Raw genomic sequence first — 19110 nt, forward strand, 5'->3', positions numbered from 1 at the left:
CTGACTATACCTTAAGTAAACTAGAATTTGTTACGAAAGCCATTATTTGCTTAATGCTTTGAAGTATTCAAAATTATTGATGATAAGTTTTTTGGGCTTATATATAACTATCAAACAAAAACACCTCTTAACGAGGTAGAAAGTAGTGGCGAACGCGCCTTTAACAAAAATTTCTGATATCAACAATTGTGACGAAAAATGATATTACATTCGATAAAATAAATAAACTATATTAAATTTATGATTTCGGCCCGCAACAGTAAATATTTATTTACCTACATGTACATTTTCTGTTGTAGAGTGCCGAATACTTACATTTCCCGCCGAACTAGCGGGTTTTTCCAAAGTGGGAGAACTAATAGATCAAGTTTCCTATTTCGATTAGCTTCATGCAAGTAAAGGACCCTAAAACCATAACAGATTTTCCGTTTGAAAAAATCTAATAAGAATATTTTTCATCAAATTGGTTTTTTCATGTTTATTCCAATAAGTATGAAATATTTCGTATACGGAGCTGAAACGAGTTGCACTTTTTATCGTTTAATATCTTCCAAACGGTAATTCTTAGGGCAAAAAGTGTTATAGATCAAAAGTTGAGAAATCTCACAGACTATATGATTTAAAATTTAAAAAGAAATCGTTAGACTCAGTTTTGAGAAAATAGTCAAAAAGTGATTTTAAAAAATAACTTTTTGTCATAACTCTAAATCTATTATATTCAGACAATTTTAATATATGAAGAGTATTTAGCAAATTCAATTATCTTTCCAGAGATATATAGCATTAGTTGTTTAGATACTATACGCATTTTAAATCTGGCCTTTTTTTGGATTTTCCGCTAAACTAGCGGGTTTTTCCAAAAGTCGTAGAACAAAAGATTTATATTTTAAGCTACTTTATACACCCATTGGGTTTCCAAACCCCTAAAACTAAGATGGGATGCATACAAGCCCACAAACAAAGGGACAAACATTTTCATTTTGGGAAGAAGAAGAAAATCTTGTTTTTTGAATTACTTTTGAACGGGACATCGGATTTCAACAAATGAGGTGGCATTCGACGCGTATTCTCAGTAAGAATAAAACTATCTAAACTATAACAGCCGGGGGCTTTTATGTCCACCGTATCCAGCAGCTCCAATTTTCTAAATTTTTACTTTTACACTTTCACCGCCTTTTCTCCCAAAAAAATGTATATTTCAAAAGTCTTGGTATGCAATCTTCTTAGTTTTTGCGATACCTTTCGATTGGTGTATCACTCGTTACGATCGGACCATTATGGCAGATTTTCAATTCTGCGGCTATATATAGTAGTTGTCTTCGCACGCTCTCTTGCGCGCTTCGCCACTACGTGTACTGCCGTCCACAGTGATAAAAGTGAGAAATTAACTTGATCAACATTTCGGATCCCAAATATAGAATATAGGATAAGAAATCCGGACCAAGTGGTGTTCTCTGAGTTCACATTATTAATACAAGAAAATAAAAATCACAGTCATTTCCACCTCTCAAGTAAAAATTTATTTATATATCATTTTGGGACCGAAATTTGTAAAATATTTTGAATCATTGTGAAAATGTTTCGATACAAAAGAGACTCTAATATGTTGTTTCATGTAGGGCCCCACTATTTATTGACTTATTGTCATAGTGAGATGGATTGACTTTTACTTTCTCTTCAAAAAATAAACCTTAAAGATTTGAATGGAGTATGAGGGCCTATGATTCTTTTGTCAAGAGGTCTTCTTCCGCATCTTCCAGCTCTTTAGTAAATTTTTATATATAAATAATTTTGAGACCGAAACTTTTTTAAATGTTTTGAATCATTGTGAAAATCTTTCGATACAAAAATGACTCAAATATGTTGAATCATATAGGGCTCTATCATTGGCTTTTTGTCATAGTGAGATGGATTTATTCTTACTTTCTCTTCAAAAAATAAACCTTCAAGAATTAAATGGAGTATGAGATTACATGAGTCATCTGTCAAGAGGTCTTCTTCCGCATCTTAAGACGCCAAGGGTCCTCTGGATCCCCTCTCCGCTACTGTGCGCTTTTGATTATGATCTTCTACAGAATCACTGACACGTGCTGCTCTACAATAAAATGGTCCCCTTCCTTTTCAACGGATTCATTTGTGCGTGCGGGTGCACTTCGGCTGCGTTTTGGGGTATTTGAATTATTAATAAATGGCTGGATAATGTCCGCGAGCCAAAATCAAATTGCGGCACTGATGGCTGTATCCATATTTCATCCGAGGCCTTCTGGCGAACCACTTGGAAATGCAACTCCTCAGCCGCCTTCTGTCTGGCCAAAAACGCAGCCAGCGACAAAACAAAGCCCGAAGCCGAGGAGAAAGCCGCTTCACACAATCAAAAGGAACTGAAAGTGCTCAAGCATCAGAAAAACTTCAAAGGCGGCTTTTCCATTTCCATTCTCCCGCTAGTCTCAATCTTTTTTCCTTTGCTGTGGCTTTTCCTGCACCACCAAATCTTTCCTCTATTCCAGGATTTTTCCGTCGGGTTTCGGCTGCTTGGTGCAGTTTTTAATTTAATTTGAAAATGCTTAAAACGCGCAATTCTTTTTGTCTCTTCGGCTGCCTTTGTATGCGAGTGCCATCGCATTGTGGCAGGCTCATGTGTGTGGGGCTGTATCCTGAGTCGGGCTGAAGGATAAGGGTCCCTGCCCGATTTTCGCCGGAGAACTGAACAGACTGAGGAGGCCAGTGAAAAGGCAGTCGAAAGTCGCGCTTATGCTGCATTTGTTGAGGGAAAGTTGGCAACGTTTGTGCATAAATGATAGGTCCCTTGCTCTGCGCAAGTGCTTCCATTTTATTTACCACACGTTGCACATACGCCGCGTTGGCTCCTCACAAAAACCACAGAAAACGAAAGAAAATCAACGCACTCACACACGCACACAGTAAACACTCGCAATTATGTGTCACAACTGGAGTTGTGAGTGTGCGAGTGTGTGTGTGTGTGTGTGTGTTTGCCGACCGGTTTGCCAGAGTTGCCAACCATTTGTGATGTTTTGGCTGGCACGCTATCAGAGCGCACACAAGTCCAATGTCAAATATGCGACTCCCGACGTTGGCAAACAAGACAATGAAAATACTTCCCCATCTGTCTCCTGTCTCCTTTCCGCTGGATCCTGCCCCCTCACCCCCCTTGTCCGACGCCCCTGTTTGCCCCGTCTGTTGGCGGCAGCGGCGGCCCTTGATGTTGGCTTTAAAAAACAAAACAAATACGCTCGGCCGGCACAGAGATGGGATCGTGATGCAGGACCTGCACAGGAAAAGTCTCCTTAGAACAGCGAGGCCAGTTAAGCTCCGTTCAGACAAATTTTAAACTTCAAAAGTTATATTGAGTACCACTAACTAATCATGATAATGACTTAAAAATGTAACAGTCAATGTCGCACTCAATAGTTCCTGTTAAACTTTCAAACAGCTCGTTGTCCATTTTCTCGGTACTAAAAGTATGCGTACTTTATATTTTCGTAACTGACTAAAAATCTTAGTAAGCTAAGAAGAAATATAAATATAGTACCAAGTTTGATTTAAATAAAATAATGCGTACGCCCAACGCAGGATGCAAATTTTTTTAAAAGACCAAATTTAAGTTTTGTGTTATGGATTACTTGAAAATACCAAAATTTGGAAATAGAGGACTACAATATTATGCCAATAATTATTTTAAGACAAGCCAATGTGTACCAGTGCTAAAGGATTCTAGGACTAGAATTCGCTTGTGTCTCTAAAAGCTGTATTTGGTTTTGACGCAATTCAAGTGGTTATTCGATTGATTTGGCTTTTGGTCATGTTTTTAAAGCACTAAATATGAGGTAATTTGGGAGTATAGGGCGACTCTGAGTTACAGAGCGGCCTTGACTTCATAATTAAATACGGTGGCAACAATGGTCTTCAACGATTCAATAGCCGCGAGGTGCTTGATTTTCTGCAGTTTGTATAATTTAATTTAAATGAAGCAGTTGATAAACTGCTGTACGAAATTCAACGATTCAGCAAGTCAACCGTTCAGGAAATACCTTAAAAGTTAACTGCAATTCTTGCTATCCATTTTAATCCTTTTAAAAACTTATTTTATAATAAAGGTTTACACAGAATGAATTTCCAAAATGAAGTATTGAAATAAAATATAGAATTTATTATTTTTTCCAGGAGACTAGCATACTGTTTTCAATGAAAATTTTTAATTTAAATTAATTTTTAGACACAACGTTTTCTGTTTTCTTTATTTACGTACATTATAAGCAATAAATCTTACGGCAATTAAAAAATGAGTTATCTGCGGCTTTTCGAATGATATGGCAGAGCCGACATGTGTATGTTTCTGATGATTACCGAAGTGCTAAAGATTGCAGTGCAGCCTTTGTTAATATAACTGATAATTGAAATAATAGTATGTATACATATTTAAAAAAAAAAACCATGCTCTTCGCGTATATTTGTACAGAGTTCTTGGTCAGAACAAGCTCGATCGCAGTCACGGGGCCACCTCTGCCACATAGTCTCGCCGCTAGTTGAGTCCTTGCCACATTCCTCCTGGCCACATGATTTTGTCATTCTGTGAATGCGACCAAAGTTTGCCGAGGGTCGGGAGGCGGGGACGAGCGGAGGGGTCAGAAGCACAATTGCTTTTATGAAATTAAATTACGGAGCACATATTTAAGCACTCCCGGAAAGGAGCTTGTTTTTAAGGAAACTGGCAACATTAGTGGTCTCACTAAAGCAGAATGAAAGCTATCCCTAAATGGCTAAAAGTAATCAATTAACGTCCATCGCAATCGATAATCAATTTTAATTTGAATTACTCCGGTAATTGGATGAAGATTTAATATAAAATTATCGTCAAGTGTCTGCCAGCCAGGCAGAGGTAAGCTCAGACAAAGAGGCTTCTTTGTAATGCAATCAACAAAACAGAAATGCCTGCGCTCCTTTGAAATGTGCTGGTTTTTTCCTTCGAATGCGAGATGAAGAATGAAAGCTGACCGCAAAACTCAATAGACACATGCCAAAGTTAAAGCTGCAAATGTAATTAAATAATTGCAATTAAGCATGGGAAACGAGAGCGCAGAAGGAACTCGAAAATCACATAAATACCTCAAATAATCAACACATTATCAACTTTTACGTAATTACACATGCAGCACGCAGCGAAGATGCAGATCCGGATACAAAGGCAGATGGAGCCGCAGATGCAGATGCAGATGCGGATGCGGATAAAGTTAGATCCAAGCAGATGCGGAGGCAACTCAAACACAGCTCAACAATGGGAATCGGCAAACAAGCCCGACTGGCAAACAGATAGACAGTCCGAACAACAATTGCGGCGTAATTTGGTAAATGGAAATGGATACATTTAATAACTAAACTAAATAGAAAGCCATTCCTGCTTGCCATTGGTCTCCGGCATTCGGTCTGCGTCTCTAATGGATATTTGTTTATTTGCATGGAAATTCGAAATTAAACTATTGAATCATTGAAAGCCCTTTGACTCGGTCTGCCGTGGAACGTGTCCAGCTCCGGTTTCTCCGGTTCCGTCCACCTGCCCGGGCATCCGTCCTGGCTGGCCAGGACAAACAAATCAAACTGTGATTGCAAAATTTAATGGGATTTAAAAATTCTAAATTGCTAAACAAGACTTAAGCTCCCCCTCCTTATCGAAGGTATGTGTGTGGCCCTGCAACCACAAGCTGCTGTGGCTGCGTGCCTAAAGTGGAATTGTTTGTAATGCGTTGATGAGGACGACATCAGCCCAGCAGCCCGAACGCCCAGTGGGAAAACGGGTGGCAAGGACCCTCAATGGGGATTAATTTAAATTAGATTTTTAATTTACTTTGGTCTTTTGAGGCAGCAGCAAGCGGGCTTTTGTTTCCGCGCTGATTGCACAATTTTGCCAACAATTTGTGCGTACTTTTGTGACCGAGGTGTGGCCCGGGGTCGTCATTGTGCTGCCCCACATAATGCCACCGATCCGCCTTCGCGGCGCTTCCGATTAACTTGCCAGCGTCTTAACTGCGATGCCAAAACAATTCCTGTGCCGCTTCGCACTCAAGAGCACTCAATCAGGAAAGGAGCAATGGTCCAACCACTTGGACACGCAATCAGAGGAAACTTTTCCGCACTTTCTCTGTATTGTAATTCAAGACTTTCCCCGACTTTTCCCGACCTCCCCCATCAGGTCAAGCTGCCAACGACCGAAAACCGGAGAACAATAATAAGAGCAACAATGCAATTGCCAAATGCCAACTCCGAGGTGCAGGAGGGTCTTGGGTCTTGGTGGGGCAGCTGGGAGGGGAGCCGTGCAGCTGGAGATGAAAATAGTTTAAGTGCAAAATTTTACGCTTTATCGAATTACCCGCGGGTGCTTTAACTTACAGCCAAACTTCGGGGTGAGCAAAACTTTTCCTGGTGCAGCTGCAACTGGGCGGTCAGGTCACAATTTATGATTCTAAGGTGTTGCAATGAAAACTACCAGCTCCCTGCGATTGCCGGGTAAATTTGTTATATTTCTTACTGTCAGCCAGACCATTTGTTAAATGAGTTGGCAAAGCTAATCGAAAAGTTACGGCGAAGACTGTGGGAGTGTGGAGCTCGCCGGCAGATGCACCGCCTTGACCTGGATCCCGGCCAGGCCCACCTGAACCCGGCCACTTCTGATGACCGGCACAAACAAACGAATAAATAACGCCGGGCAAACAATTTAACCGGGCAGCATACGCTATCCCAGGGACCTGGTTCGGGGCGCAATAAAAAAATAATTTATAACAAAGGCGCCCAGGAGGAAGAGGCTGCGAAGCGAGGGCGAAGCAAGCCCAAAAATGCTAAAGTAAGATTTATGCAAATCGGAAGTAAACATTAATCAAAATTTTTTATCCCTTGTTGTTTGTTGCTGCTATTGCCACGGGCAGCCATTGTGTGGGTGTGCCCCAGTTTCTGGCGCCACTCGCAAGATTCTGGGTCACCGATACGGCTCCGGACTCGGAAGCGGATACGCAGGTCACCTCCAGGGGAACAAAGTGTTTTTCACCATGAACTTCATAAATTAAAACTTCATATGTCAAATATGGCAATCGCTCTGAGGGTTTCCAGCTACCAAATGCGGCTGCGTCATTTATATTGAAGTGTCAAATCAGCAGAACGGGTGCCACACATCCCAACGAGCTGTCCGTAGTCCGGACAGATGCAACCCAGATCCCGTTGGGCCAAGTGTGACCCAGTCCAGTGGTAAAAGTTAGGCCATTCAATGTTTACTTTAAAATCTTAATTTTATTTTTCAGCCAGAAAATAATTTTAAATAACAGTTCCTTGAGACCTATGTATTTTCGATCTGAAAATATTATTTTCATTTGGTTTATTCAATTCACTTTTATTTTTATATCTTAAAGCCTAGAAAAATAGGTATTTTTGTCGATTTTTATACCCGTTACTCGTAGAGTAAAAGGGTATACTAGATTCGTCGAAAAGTATGTAACAGGCAGAAGGAAGCGTTTCCGACCCCATAAAGTATATATATTCTTGATCAGGATCACTAGCCGAGTCGATCTAGCCATGTCCGTCTGTCCGTCTGTCCGTCTGTCCGTCTGTCCGTCTGTCCGTCTGTCTGTCCGTCCGGATGAACGCTGAGATCTTGGAAACTATAAGAGCTAGGCTATTGAGATTAGGCGTGCAGATTCCTGAGCTTCTTACGCAGCGCAAGTTTGTTTCAGCAGAGTGCCACGCCCACTCTAACGCCCACAAACCGCCCAAAACTGAGGCTCCTACAGTTTTCATGCTAGAATAAAAATTTTAATTGAAATGTATTGTTCTCATCAATACCTATCGATTGACCCAAAAAAAAGTTTTCCACGCCCGCTTTTACGCCCCCAAACCGCCCACAAATTTCAAAAAATCGTAAATATGAACGTGGATATCTCGGAAACTATCAAGGATAGAGAATTGGGATCTCATATTTAGATTCCGTAGCCTTGTACGCAGCGCAAGTTTGTTACGCAAATATGCCACGCCCACTCTAACGCCCACAAACCGCCCAAGCCTGTGGCGCCCACAATTTTCATGCTAGATACAAAATTTTAACTGAACTGTATTGGGCTCGTCAATACCTATCGATTGACCCAAAAAAAATTTGGCCACGCCCACTCTAACGCCCATAACGCTTAAATCTGCCTTCCGCCGATAGGTGGCGCATTTAAATCTTGCTTTGCTGCTTGCATATCGCCATTTCCCTTTGGTCCCTTAAGCTGAGTAACGGGTATCTGATAGTCGAGGTACTCGACTATAGCGTTCTCCCTTGTTTTATATATTATTTTTGAAAGAAATATTTTTTATATATTGTCGTAGGGGAGATTGGTAAGGATAGTAAGTTTGGTTGAACATAGCAGCTGTAAATAAAGAGTTATCACATTGGAAAGCGTCCTTTTTTGGCTATACCTTTTTCCTACATCTTAAATGGAACATATTTTTGTTTTTCTCTTAATTAAGAATGAAGAGCACAAGAAAAAATAAAAAACGGTATCGCGTTTGACACGAAATTGTGCTTCTGATAGATAGATGGTCGTGAGCGACCAATGTCCAATAAAGTTTCTCTAACAGAATAAATATATTTTATCAAACGTGACAATGACAGAAATTATTTAATATTTTCTTCACTTTGAGACGTTTATAGCTCAATTTTTTTTGTGTCGTCCTCTAGTGCTCTAAAGTTTCTTCATTTAGAACTGTGCTGGCTGTCAGATGCCCGCTATAATTACAAATATCTGGAAACGTCGTACTTCAATCACTACCGCAAAACACTGAACAAGTAAACACCGGACTAACTGCAGCAGGAGGCTGGAGTGGGGTCCCGTCCAGATCTCTTGGTGATGGAGAGGCGCGTGAACTCTTCGGCGGTGGTGGGGTGGATTCCCACAGTATTCAGCAGGGTTTTGACAGTCAGGCCCGACTTTAGGGCAGCGGCGAAGCCCTGGATGACCTCGCCGGCCACTGGGCCGATGTAGTGCAGGCCCAGGATCCTCTGGTCACCGGAAATCTCGGCCACGGCCTTCAGGTAGCAGTGGCGCACGCTCTTCTGTGGAATGAAGAACTCGGTGGGCTTGTAGTAGCCGTGGAAGACCTCGATGTTCTCGGCCCCGCGCAGCTCGATAGCCGTTTCCTCGGACATTCCGACACAGCTGTACTCGAGCGGCGTGAAAACAGTGGTGGCCACGTCGGCGTAGTCCATCAGCTGGGTGGATCCGGCAAAGAGGCGCCTGGCCAGCAGGCGACCCGCCAGGATGGCGACCGGCGTGAGCTCCGGCCGCCCATATATAATGTCTCCCACGGCAAAAATACGGGGAGCGCTGGTGGCCTCCGCGGCGTCCACTACAATCTTGTCGTTGTGCGTCCTCACTCCGGCGGCCTCCAGGTTGAGGTCCTCGATGAGACCCCTGCGTCCGATGGCCCACAGCACGGTGTCGAAGACGTCGCTGCCCTCCGTTTGCGTGGTGGTGTTGTGGTACCGCACCAGCAGCCGTCCGTCCGCCTGCCGCTCCACGGACTTGGGGATAGTGGTGCCGAGAAAGGGGATTCCCCGCTCGGTCATCATGGCCGCCAACAACTCGGACATCTGTCGGTCGAAGCCGCGCAGCACAATGGAGCGCACCATCACGGTGGGCTCGTAGCCGAGGCCCTTGAGAAAGCAGGCGCACTCGAGACCCACGTATCCGGCGCCCACGACCAGGGTGCGACCCGGCTCTCGCTCGTAGCTGAATATGTCGTCGCTGGTGATGCCCAGCTCCAGGGCTCCGGGGATGTCCGGGTAGCGGGGTCGTCCACCCACGGCCACCACCACGAACTCCGAGGTCACCTGGCGGCGCTCGTCGCTGGGCCTGGCCACGTACTCAATGGTGTGGCTGTCGAGGAAGGAGCCCACTGAGTTGACGTACTCCACTTTCTTGTCGCGCAGGTCCACGCGGGTCACCCAATTGACCGACTTGATGTGGTTCTGCACGGAGCGCACCAGCTTGCGCCAGTCGGGCCGGAGGTTCTGATCGTCCACGTTCCACCCGTAGGCCACTGCCTCGTGGACCGCCTCGCCCAGCAGCGACGCCTGGTGCATCAGCTTCTTGGGGATGCAGCCCACGTTCACGCAGGTGCCGCCGATGCCCCACTTGGTGCCCGCCGGAGTGGGCTTCACAAAGTCGAAGCACAGCACTCGGGCGCCGCAGTCCGCCGCCTCCTTGGCGCAGGCCAATCCTGCCGAGCCGCCGCCGAGCACCACCAAGTCGTAGTCGTAGCGCAGATTCGAGGACGCATGGCGACACCATCCGAGGGAGCTGCGGATCGAGGAGCTGGCTGAGGAACGCAGAAACTTCATCGCCGACATACTAGACTGATGGACGGATAAGATGGGGATGTGTGGGAATCGCAAAAGATGGAATAAAACTTGTAATTTACAATCCGGCACTGCCAACTTGTGTAAGTAACGTTGATTTTAAACAGGCTTGTAAGGTGTAGGAAAACTTATGGGTCCTGTGCGTCCCAGCAAAATATAGCAAATAAAACCAGCGAAAGTAAAATTCGAGCTGTTATTAGTAATCTTATATGAAACAAAAACAGTTGGTCACGTAAGATTATTTATTTAACAAATTAAAGCTAGTATATAATACTAAAATTAATATTTGAAAAAGAAGGGGCGCTGGAAGCTAAAGTCCTTCGGCCCGGTAAGATTATAAATTTAACCAATCTTGTTAAAAGTTTACCATTCCCTTCGCAATACCTGTCGATTTGTGTATCAGACGATCCTATTCTTCATATGTCACAAGAAATTATACAAAATTAAGTATTTTTAATAACATAAGGGTTACTGCCACATTATAGGTGTTCAGTGTTTTAAAGTTCCCTTGACCGATGCTCTTACTAAACCCGAAGTGGGAACGACATTTTTCTTTTAGTAAGATAAGTTTGTGCTTAAGGCTATGGGTTATGGAGTTCTCCACTTTGGTCTGACGATTTCCCTCAGCGTAGCTCACATTCTATACCAAAATGATTTATAAGAGTTAGGTTTTTGCCTGAATCTTTGGGGAACTAGTTCAGGAGAACTAATCGAGTGCACCCCGGGACCCAGTTCTTCGTCGGAAGGGCGCGTGCCTCCGTATATCCTTGAGAAAATCGACGGATATCTTACGCAAATGTCTCCCTTCGAAGTGGCCGAACCTTTAGCATACACATACAAATCCAGTGAAATGTCAGTTTCAATGATTTATGCTCCTCGGCCATGGACCATTTGGAATTTTTGGCAGGCCGTTGGTAACCAGTTTCCTGCTCAGGCATCCCATCCCCAAGTAAATGGCGTTCTGGTCTGCTGCCTGCCCAATCCCACAACCAATCCAAGACCATGTCCATGGCTTCCTAATTTCTAATCTAATATTTTTGCGTACGAGTGCCAGGCGGCGGACGGGTGAGGCAAGGGAAATTCCTTGCCTTGGATGCTTGGCCATGTCCAATGTCTGCTCTGGATATGATTTACTTTTGCGGTTTGTTTTTGGTGCGTTTAACCGCAAATATTTAATGGTTTTATTTCCCGAAGCTCGGCCAGCCCTCAGCTGCGATTCATTTGTACATGTCCTGGTGTGCGGGTGTGTGCGTGCCGGGTATCTGTGTGCCTGGTGTTTTCTGGCATATTTATTAGTTGAACCAACGACCCAGTATTTGTAGATGCCGCAAGGTTAAGCCCCTGACTGATGGCGACCCAGTTAAAGGCGGCTGAACCTGAGCTTCGGCGTTCAGCTTTATATTTTCTGAGTCCTAACGTTCCGGGCCATCGCCAATCGTCACTGAATGCTCCACTTCTGGCTGAGAACGGGAATGCGACTGGATCTCCGGCTCCGACTGGGTCTGGGGATTTTCGGGACGCTTAATCTGCAACTTCATTGTGCCGACGATCAGACTCAAGTGTAGCGTGTTCAGAACAAGTCCAAAAAGGACTAGAGGCACGTAGTAGGCCCAGCAGAGGTCGCTCCACCAGAGGTGCCACACTAGCTTTAGGTAGAAATCAAATAGGCGCTGGTAAGCGTAGAAATTCCACATGAGAATCAGGGCCACCAGCAGTCCGAAGTTGTGGATCTGGTGGGGCAGTAGGTTAATGACGTCACCGGGCAAGAAAGATCCTTACCTGGAAGAGGGCCGGCAAAAGGAGCAGGAAGTTCACGTGCAGGTTCACGCTCCACAGGACGTCGTCGAACTCTACCCCATCATTCAAGGTATCCGGTGGCTTGGGACCAAAGATTCTACCGATTAAGGGGATCCGGCGCCAACGACTAGCATTGGTTGATGGAACTAGACGAGGGGTTTTAGAGATTAGAATTTTTTCTTAACGCAGAGCTTACCTTTGATAATGCGTTGTACTTTCCTGGCCATGTACACCACAAGACCGTTGTAAAGGAGCAAGTTAAGAGCTGGCATACAAACCATTATGCTTCTGTGAAAAATATACTTTAGCTCTATCTGACTCTGACGGGATCAATAGGGCTACTGACTGAGTCGGTTTGGGACCTTACCAAATTGGTGACTTAAAAGGAGAAAAGCACTAGTCATAGGAATCCTAAAATACTTCTATTGTTACCATGGTTTTGAATTTTCAAGTAATTTCCATTTTTATTCTCTCTTTTACAGGTAAGTGGCACCTATCCCCCTCGGGTGAGTACAATCGCGTTTATTTGCATTATCTCGGGGACTAGGGCGAATTTAAATAAAGGAATTAATATCTGAAAATTCTCCAACAATGAAACTTTGCCAGGGAAACGCGGGAAAAACTCTCGGAATTGATGCGATAAAAGTTTAATTCAAAGTAAGGCTTCCCATCCCGCTACCCTGCCGCCAACTTGGTAGGCCTAATGTGCTGACAATCGTTGGATTCCAGACCACTCAGACCTGGACTCGCTCCCCCTTGGTATAATTTAAACTTTAAAATGACCAGAGACGGGGCTAGGCAACAACAGAAATGGCAGAATGCAACCGGGGGAGGTGGGGAAGTTCGGCGCAAACTTTTGTAAAAGTTGTAAAAAATGAAAAAGTTTCCCCAATAAACATTAGAAAAACTTTTGCGCCTGGTCTCACCTCACCATTTTATGACTTGAATCTCCCTCTCCATCGGTAGGCATAATGCCAGTCCTTTTTGCGGCGGCACCTGCCTAGCGACAAGTTTATCAAATGCTTTCCCTCTCAACCAAATGAAGCTCAATTTCGGAAAATCCTAAAAAGTTATCTTTATATTCTGTCTGTCGCCAGGCAAACGACGAGGGCCACTTAAGGCCTGAGCTCTGAAGCTCTTTGGCCGCGCTGGCAGCTCTTTGGGAGCCGTCATGGTAATCAGACAAAAGGTCAAATAATTCATCAAATATTAATTAAGTTTGCGCCTAATTAGTTTGATTCAGCGCCGAGACGCCGTCTTCGCCCAGGGTGCGACATCAAAAAGGTGTTGGCTCTGGGCCCGGGGCACAACTCGGCCAAAAACGCGGGAGAAGGACACCCCGACTTAAAAAGCCGCCTGAGACGGTTACAATTGCCCAATTAAAGTCTAATTACGCAGGAACCTATGAGGGAAGACAGACGGCTCGGGTCAAAAGTTAAACAATTTGGCAAACAAAATATTTGACAAATGTCGGGCATGGGCAGAGGTTCGAGCTAATACTGACGAATAGGAAATGCTTAGTAAATTAACAAAAAGCCAACGATTTGCCAGAATTTCGAACAATACCATAGAAGCTTCGAGAGAAAACCAATGGTTTATTTTCGTTTGTTTGCTGAAATATTTGCAGATGGCAAACTTTTTGCAGCAATTATTTAATTTGTTGCCGATGCGAGGCATAAAGTGTTCAATTCTTTTCCAATTTCCCCATGTTGTTGCCCGCCTCGGATCCTGAGAAAATGTTTCATTCCATGCACAAATATTTAATTTCGTTTATTGAAGTATTTGTTGTTTGGTTTGGCTTCCAAACAGTTTGTAAGGTGGTTGAATGTTGGAGCAAATTTCTGGGAAAGGCAGGACCACACACGTGCCTTGGCACACGCAACTTCTTGACCAACATTCCGTTCCGAACCAAGTCTTTCTCAACCGGGGGGCATGGGCGGTTCGGCCTTTATTTGCAGTTTGTTGTTTGTTTGTTTGCTAGTCCCACTTGGAACAAAAATTTTATTAATTAATTTGAAACTGTTGCTATTGACGAGGTTTCAGGAATTAGCCCTTCCAGCTAGAAATATTTTGATTCGGCCTTCTGCCGAAATCGATTAGTTTACATAGGCAAAGTATTGTAAACTCATATTGGTTGGGCAGTATATGCTGGATAAGATTTCCCATAATTGATTTGACGTTGGCCCCTGAAACCTGCCTGCCTTGGAAAATCCTGCGATGCGCTGGGAAATCCCTTTGTCTTTTACTCCAATTAATTAGAATCCAAATCCAGAACTTATCTCAGAATTAACTACACCAATTTTCGCCTGAAATTGTTTTTAATATTCATAAACCAATTTTCCCCATCGCTCTCGATCCCTCATTCCTGCAGAGGCTATAAAAGTGGGCCATAAAAATTCCAATAAATGCATAAACCCAAATCCACAAAATTGGTTAGACATTGCCAAAAAGTCGGTTTTACGAGCCTTCTGTTGAGTCCCTTCCCCGTATGTTCGACTCCTCTCCGGAGCGAGAATAAACGACTTGAAAATGTTTTTAATTGCAGGCGAATATTTTGGGCAGATTACATAACTAGCATTCGAGAGCTCGGCTGGGCTCATAAAATCCATCGCCCACACACAAATGGTAAGGGAGTGGGATATCTGCCCTATAATGGCACATAAACCGTTTCGTATCCTGCATATATTTTTCAGTTATGTGGCCAGCAACAACTACACCAGCCACAATTAAAACCAAGGCAAGCTCAGCAGAACGTTGTGCGTGGATATTGCCCTTACAGCCCCTTCACCACTGTCCCCTTCAAAATCAAGTATACGACATGATAGCCACATTTTTGTGTGTGTGGCATTGGTGAGTCTGGTAAAGTGCGAATTACAACACTTCCTGCTGGGCCCTTCAGTGTGGCTTTCTTTACGAGCACGGCACTCGACCGAAAAACAAAAGTGTGAGAATTTGGATGCTCATGGGGTGTAATTGGAGCTGTGTGTTCATATTTCTAGTTGTATCGAAAGCAGCTTTCTATCGAATTATTACCTTTGGAAGGCAAATCTATTTGAAATGCCGCACAATGGGCTTAATTGCCCGCAGTTGACCAATATTGTGCGAAATTAATTTATCATAGAAGAGCTGAGCAGTGTGAAAGTATGCACTTTGTGGATGAAGAGCAGTAGATCAAACTGTAGGGTACATGATTCTTTTAAAAAAGTAACACCAATTTAATTTCAATAATAGATGGGTGGTCTATTAAAAATGTTATATTGGGGTTAGTTAACCACAATTTAAATATATATTCATAATCTTATGAACTGTACAGACCTTTTTTAAACCAGTTATTAAACAAATAAAATTGAAACGTAAACGTTCACAGATTGTAAACATCAATATGTTTTTATTTATAGCAATTTGGAACATAAGTATAATATATCTTCGTCACTAAGACCAATTTTTCCTTAAATTTAATATTATTATATTTGATCTACCACTTGTAATAATTACGTAAGTCTTTAGTGACTGTTTCTCAAAGAGAAATATAAAAATCTAATTAGTAATTAAGGACAGACAGTTGAATTCCATGGCATTGATAATTACAATTGTGGTACAACGAATGAATTTAGAGCTGGTTAATGCAGAACCATCTTTGATTGTCTCATTTTTCTATGCCTGCTCGCAATTAGAGATTGTTAAATGCAAAAAACGATGCTCTAATTACACATTTAATGCTTTTAACTGCGGCAACAAAAAATAAATTCAAAATCAGTTATGTTTGGCATCTTTTGATATCAATTCAACTAATCCCGTAATCGGATTTGGCTAGGCAGGTCAATTGCATTGAATAATTAAAACCCTAGCTGGGGAAGCTGGCATGGGAAAATTATTCGGATTCTGATTACCGAATTGGTCTCCTTCTTTGGAACTCGAGCTCTTTAATAATTTCGGTTGGCATATACATCACCTACATCATCGTAAAACTTGAAAAAGTTTTGGTGTCGGAAAGATTCGACATGCAAAAGTTTTTCATGTAAATGACTCAGAGTGCGATGTGTAGTTGGATGTATAATACATATGTGTTTTTGGTAAGCAGTTTACCTATTGCTGAATTACCGTGCTGCCTAGGTAAAAGTTGAAATGGTTTTTGCATGTTTCTGCGGTTATCAAATTTTCTGCTACCAAATGTGTCGGAAAAGTGCTGGAGACAACTACTGATGGGATAATGGACAGGTGTGAAACAATTTAGTGCGCATATCTGAGATGACATCAATGCCGCGAAGCCCAGTTACTCTTCAGTCGCTCTTAGGATAGATTTTTTGCGCTATTCTATAGGAAACAACTTGTGTAGTGCAATGGATAGACGTGATTCGAGCAACAGAGAGAGTTTCTGGGCAATCGAATCTAGAGAGAGTGCATAAGTTCTTAACTTAGCAGTCGATCATTCAATTTCCCAACCGTAAGTCGCCCTTAATCACACGAATCCCACATCACAGCAACCTCACATCATCGATTTCCCCATGGACCACAGATTGGGTGTCCACTTGAACTTAACTACAATTTGGTCGCCCCATTCATGCATATTGATAATCTTGAACGCTTCAATGCTCATTTACTCATCTTGAAAGGTGCACTGCCCCGCAGCACTCCCCCCAAAGAAGGTCCCTAAATTCAAGTTTTTAATCATGCGTGGGCGGTCAGTTAGCCTTTGATTCGTTTTTCCCCATCATCTGCTCGGCGGTGTCCCCATCCCCTGGTCCTGTAATCTCTAAGGGATGTGTGTTCATTTTGGGGCTACATCATTTATGGGCTTCTTCATCCTTTTCCAGCCAGAGGCGGGCACTTTTCCAATCAACTTGAGTGTATGCCAGTGTGCGTGGGGCCGTGTGCGGAAAGGAAAGGGCAGGGAAAGGATCCTTGTCCTATTTCCTGCTGATGCTGACTTTGTGCCGATTTCATATTTTTCATTCGGCAAAATAGATATTTTTTAATGCCTTTTATTAAATCGGCTTAGATTTATTGTGCATGTATATCATCGTTTCACATATGTGAAGCAACACTCAAAGAAGTTGGTATCATTTTTGAATTTACTGAACATACTTGGAGTTTCATAAGATTTATATGTAAATAAAACAAATATGTGGTATCTAATGTAACATATATTATTATTTATAATTTATTTCAAATACATCAAAAATATTTATAATTCGAAAGTAAGGATAAGGATAATTTAGAAAAGTAAGGGTATTGATGGTGGACCCGGACCCACACTATTGACTACTCGGAGTCTTTCATTGATCTATATTGTTATCGGTTGTTTTAAAAACCCAACTGCTTTAAGTCCGAACAAATTGTTTTAAATCGTTTATTTCTCCAGTGTGTTTAAGCAAAAGCTTAGTGTGTGTAAGTGACTAAGATCTTTACTTGAGAGTTGGCTCGTGAAAATGGGAAAATTCCTTTATGGGTCTTAAAGAAAATATTGGCTTATAGTCGGCCTAAATTGCTTTTAGAGGCAAGGGTCAGCGAACCGGGTTGAAACATAATCCCCCGTAATCTAATGAAGACGCAACGGAGTAGCTTTCAATTTATTTTGAAATCTTAAAAACTTGCAATAGGAATGTGTAACCGACTAAACGTTTACAAATTTGACACAATTTTCTATGAATTTTCAATGTCCTTCGGCCGGACTCTCTTCGCCACACACATTTGCAGTAGGACATTCCGGTCACTAATTGTGATTGATGCACTTTAAAATTGTTGGCAAATTATTATTGCCAAAAGGTACGATGGGCCACCACCCCCTGCCTAACTCAATTAGTCAACCTGCCTGCTGCTGCTGCTGACGTTGACGTTCCTGCCGTTGAGTCCTGGCGTCCTGCAGTCCTAGCCAACTGTTGCAACGAAATTACCACAAAGTTTTCTGTTTGCTGCATAATTAAAAAGTTTGAAAAGCTTTTGCCGAAACCAGGCAACAGCCAGGACCCGTCCCCTCCCGGAAAACTGCCGCCAGGCTCCGGTCTGCCTCGTCCTTCATCCTTCTGCATACTCCGGGCTAACTATTATAAACCAGCGGTTATGCGGCGGTTGCAGTTTTTGCATGATTGACAGCCCAACAGCCTGAAACGAGAGCGAGGACGAGGACGAGAAGCACCAGGAGAAATAGGAATACGACGTCGAGGACATGCCGTTCATGGCACCAAAAGCTAGTCAAGGACATGCCCACGCATGTGCACCCCTCACCCCCTCATTGTTGGGAAAATATTTTGAATTTTTCTAAAAGTTTGCCACTGGCTCCCACAAAATGTTTACATTTTTCATCAAATGAGTTTTAGATAATTAATTCCTCTGGCGAAATGAGAACAAAAATCATTTATATTTCGCTCTTTATCCTTCCTTTTTTTCCATTTTGTAATTAGAATTTGGGGCTAATTGCGCATGGGTGTGAGTAGCCAAGGTCGCAGCGGGTTTTCAAAAAGTTGGTGGGAAACTAAAGTTGTCGTTGCCGTTTAGTGGTGATTCTTTGAGCCCCGCCGTTGAAAAATTGGGTACCACGATGCTTTGGAAACGTTTCTACAATTTAATTTCTGCCCCTCTGCGGAGTCTACACATGGCTAGCTAATGACAACTGATTAGGGCTTAGCTGCGTTGTGTTTAAAACTTTTTAGCCAAGAAACTATTTATGCGGGTTCCCCATGTCCACATTTTGAAGAGCAGCACATGTGTGCGGGAAGGCACACAAAGTGTCAACTTACCTGTCGGAGGAGAAGAGGAATCTGGAAGTGGGTGACGTGGGGTTCCGAGGGCTGTGTTGTGGAAGTAGCCGCCGCTTGTCTCATTAATCATTTAAAATAAACAAACACAAGTGGAACGCAATTTGTTTTATCGTCAGTCGTGGCCCCTGCTTTCCGTCCTCGGCTAACACCCCATCACAC

The 19110-nt window shown here is 43.0% G+C and overlaps 3 protein-coding genes across 4 annotated transcripts in view; 1 reads left to right on the forward strand and 2 right to left on the reverse strand.

Moving 5' to 3' along the window:
• Positions 1–19110, forward strand: part of LOC119552616 (myb-like protein AA) — a 173079-nt gene that overhangs the window by 71583 nt on the left and 82386 nt on the right. The window lies entirely within an intron of this gene.
• On the reverse strand, positions 8605–10516 carry LOC119552605 (thioredoxin reductase 2, mitochondrial). The gene has a single exon (XM_037862267.1). It carries the CDS (start codon positions 10385–10387, stop codon positions 8837–8839), a length of 1551 nt encoding a protein of 516 aa, XP_037718195.1. The 5' UTR covers positions 10388–10516; the 3' UTR covers positions 8605–8836.
• Positions 11503–12603, reverse strand: LOC119552615. The gene is made up of 3 exons (XM_037862278.1): positions 12390–12603; positions 12176–12339; positions 11503–12126 (listed from the first exon to the last, which is right to left on the reverse strand). The coding sequence occupies exons 1-3, from the start codon at positions 12472–12474 to the stop codon at positions 11809–11811; spliced, it is 567 nt and encodes a 188-aa protein (XP_037718206.1). The 5' UTR covers positions 12475–12603; the 3' UTR covers positions 11503–11808.

The sequence above is a fragment of the Drosophila subpulchrella genome, chromosome 3L (assembly GCF_014743375.2).
Source record: "Drosophila subpulchrella strain 33 F10 #4 breed RU33 chromosome 3L, RU_Dsub_v1.1 Primary Assembly, whole genome shotgun sequence".
NCBI classification, from domain to species: Eukaryota; Metazoa; Arthropoda; class Insecta; order Diptera; family Drosophilidae; genus Drosophila; species Drosophila subpulchrella.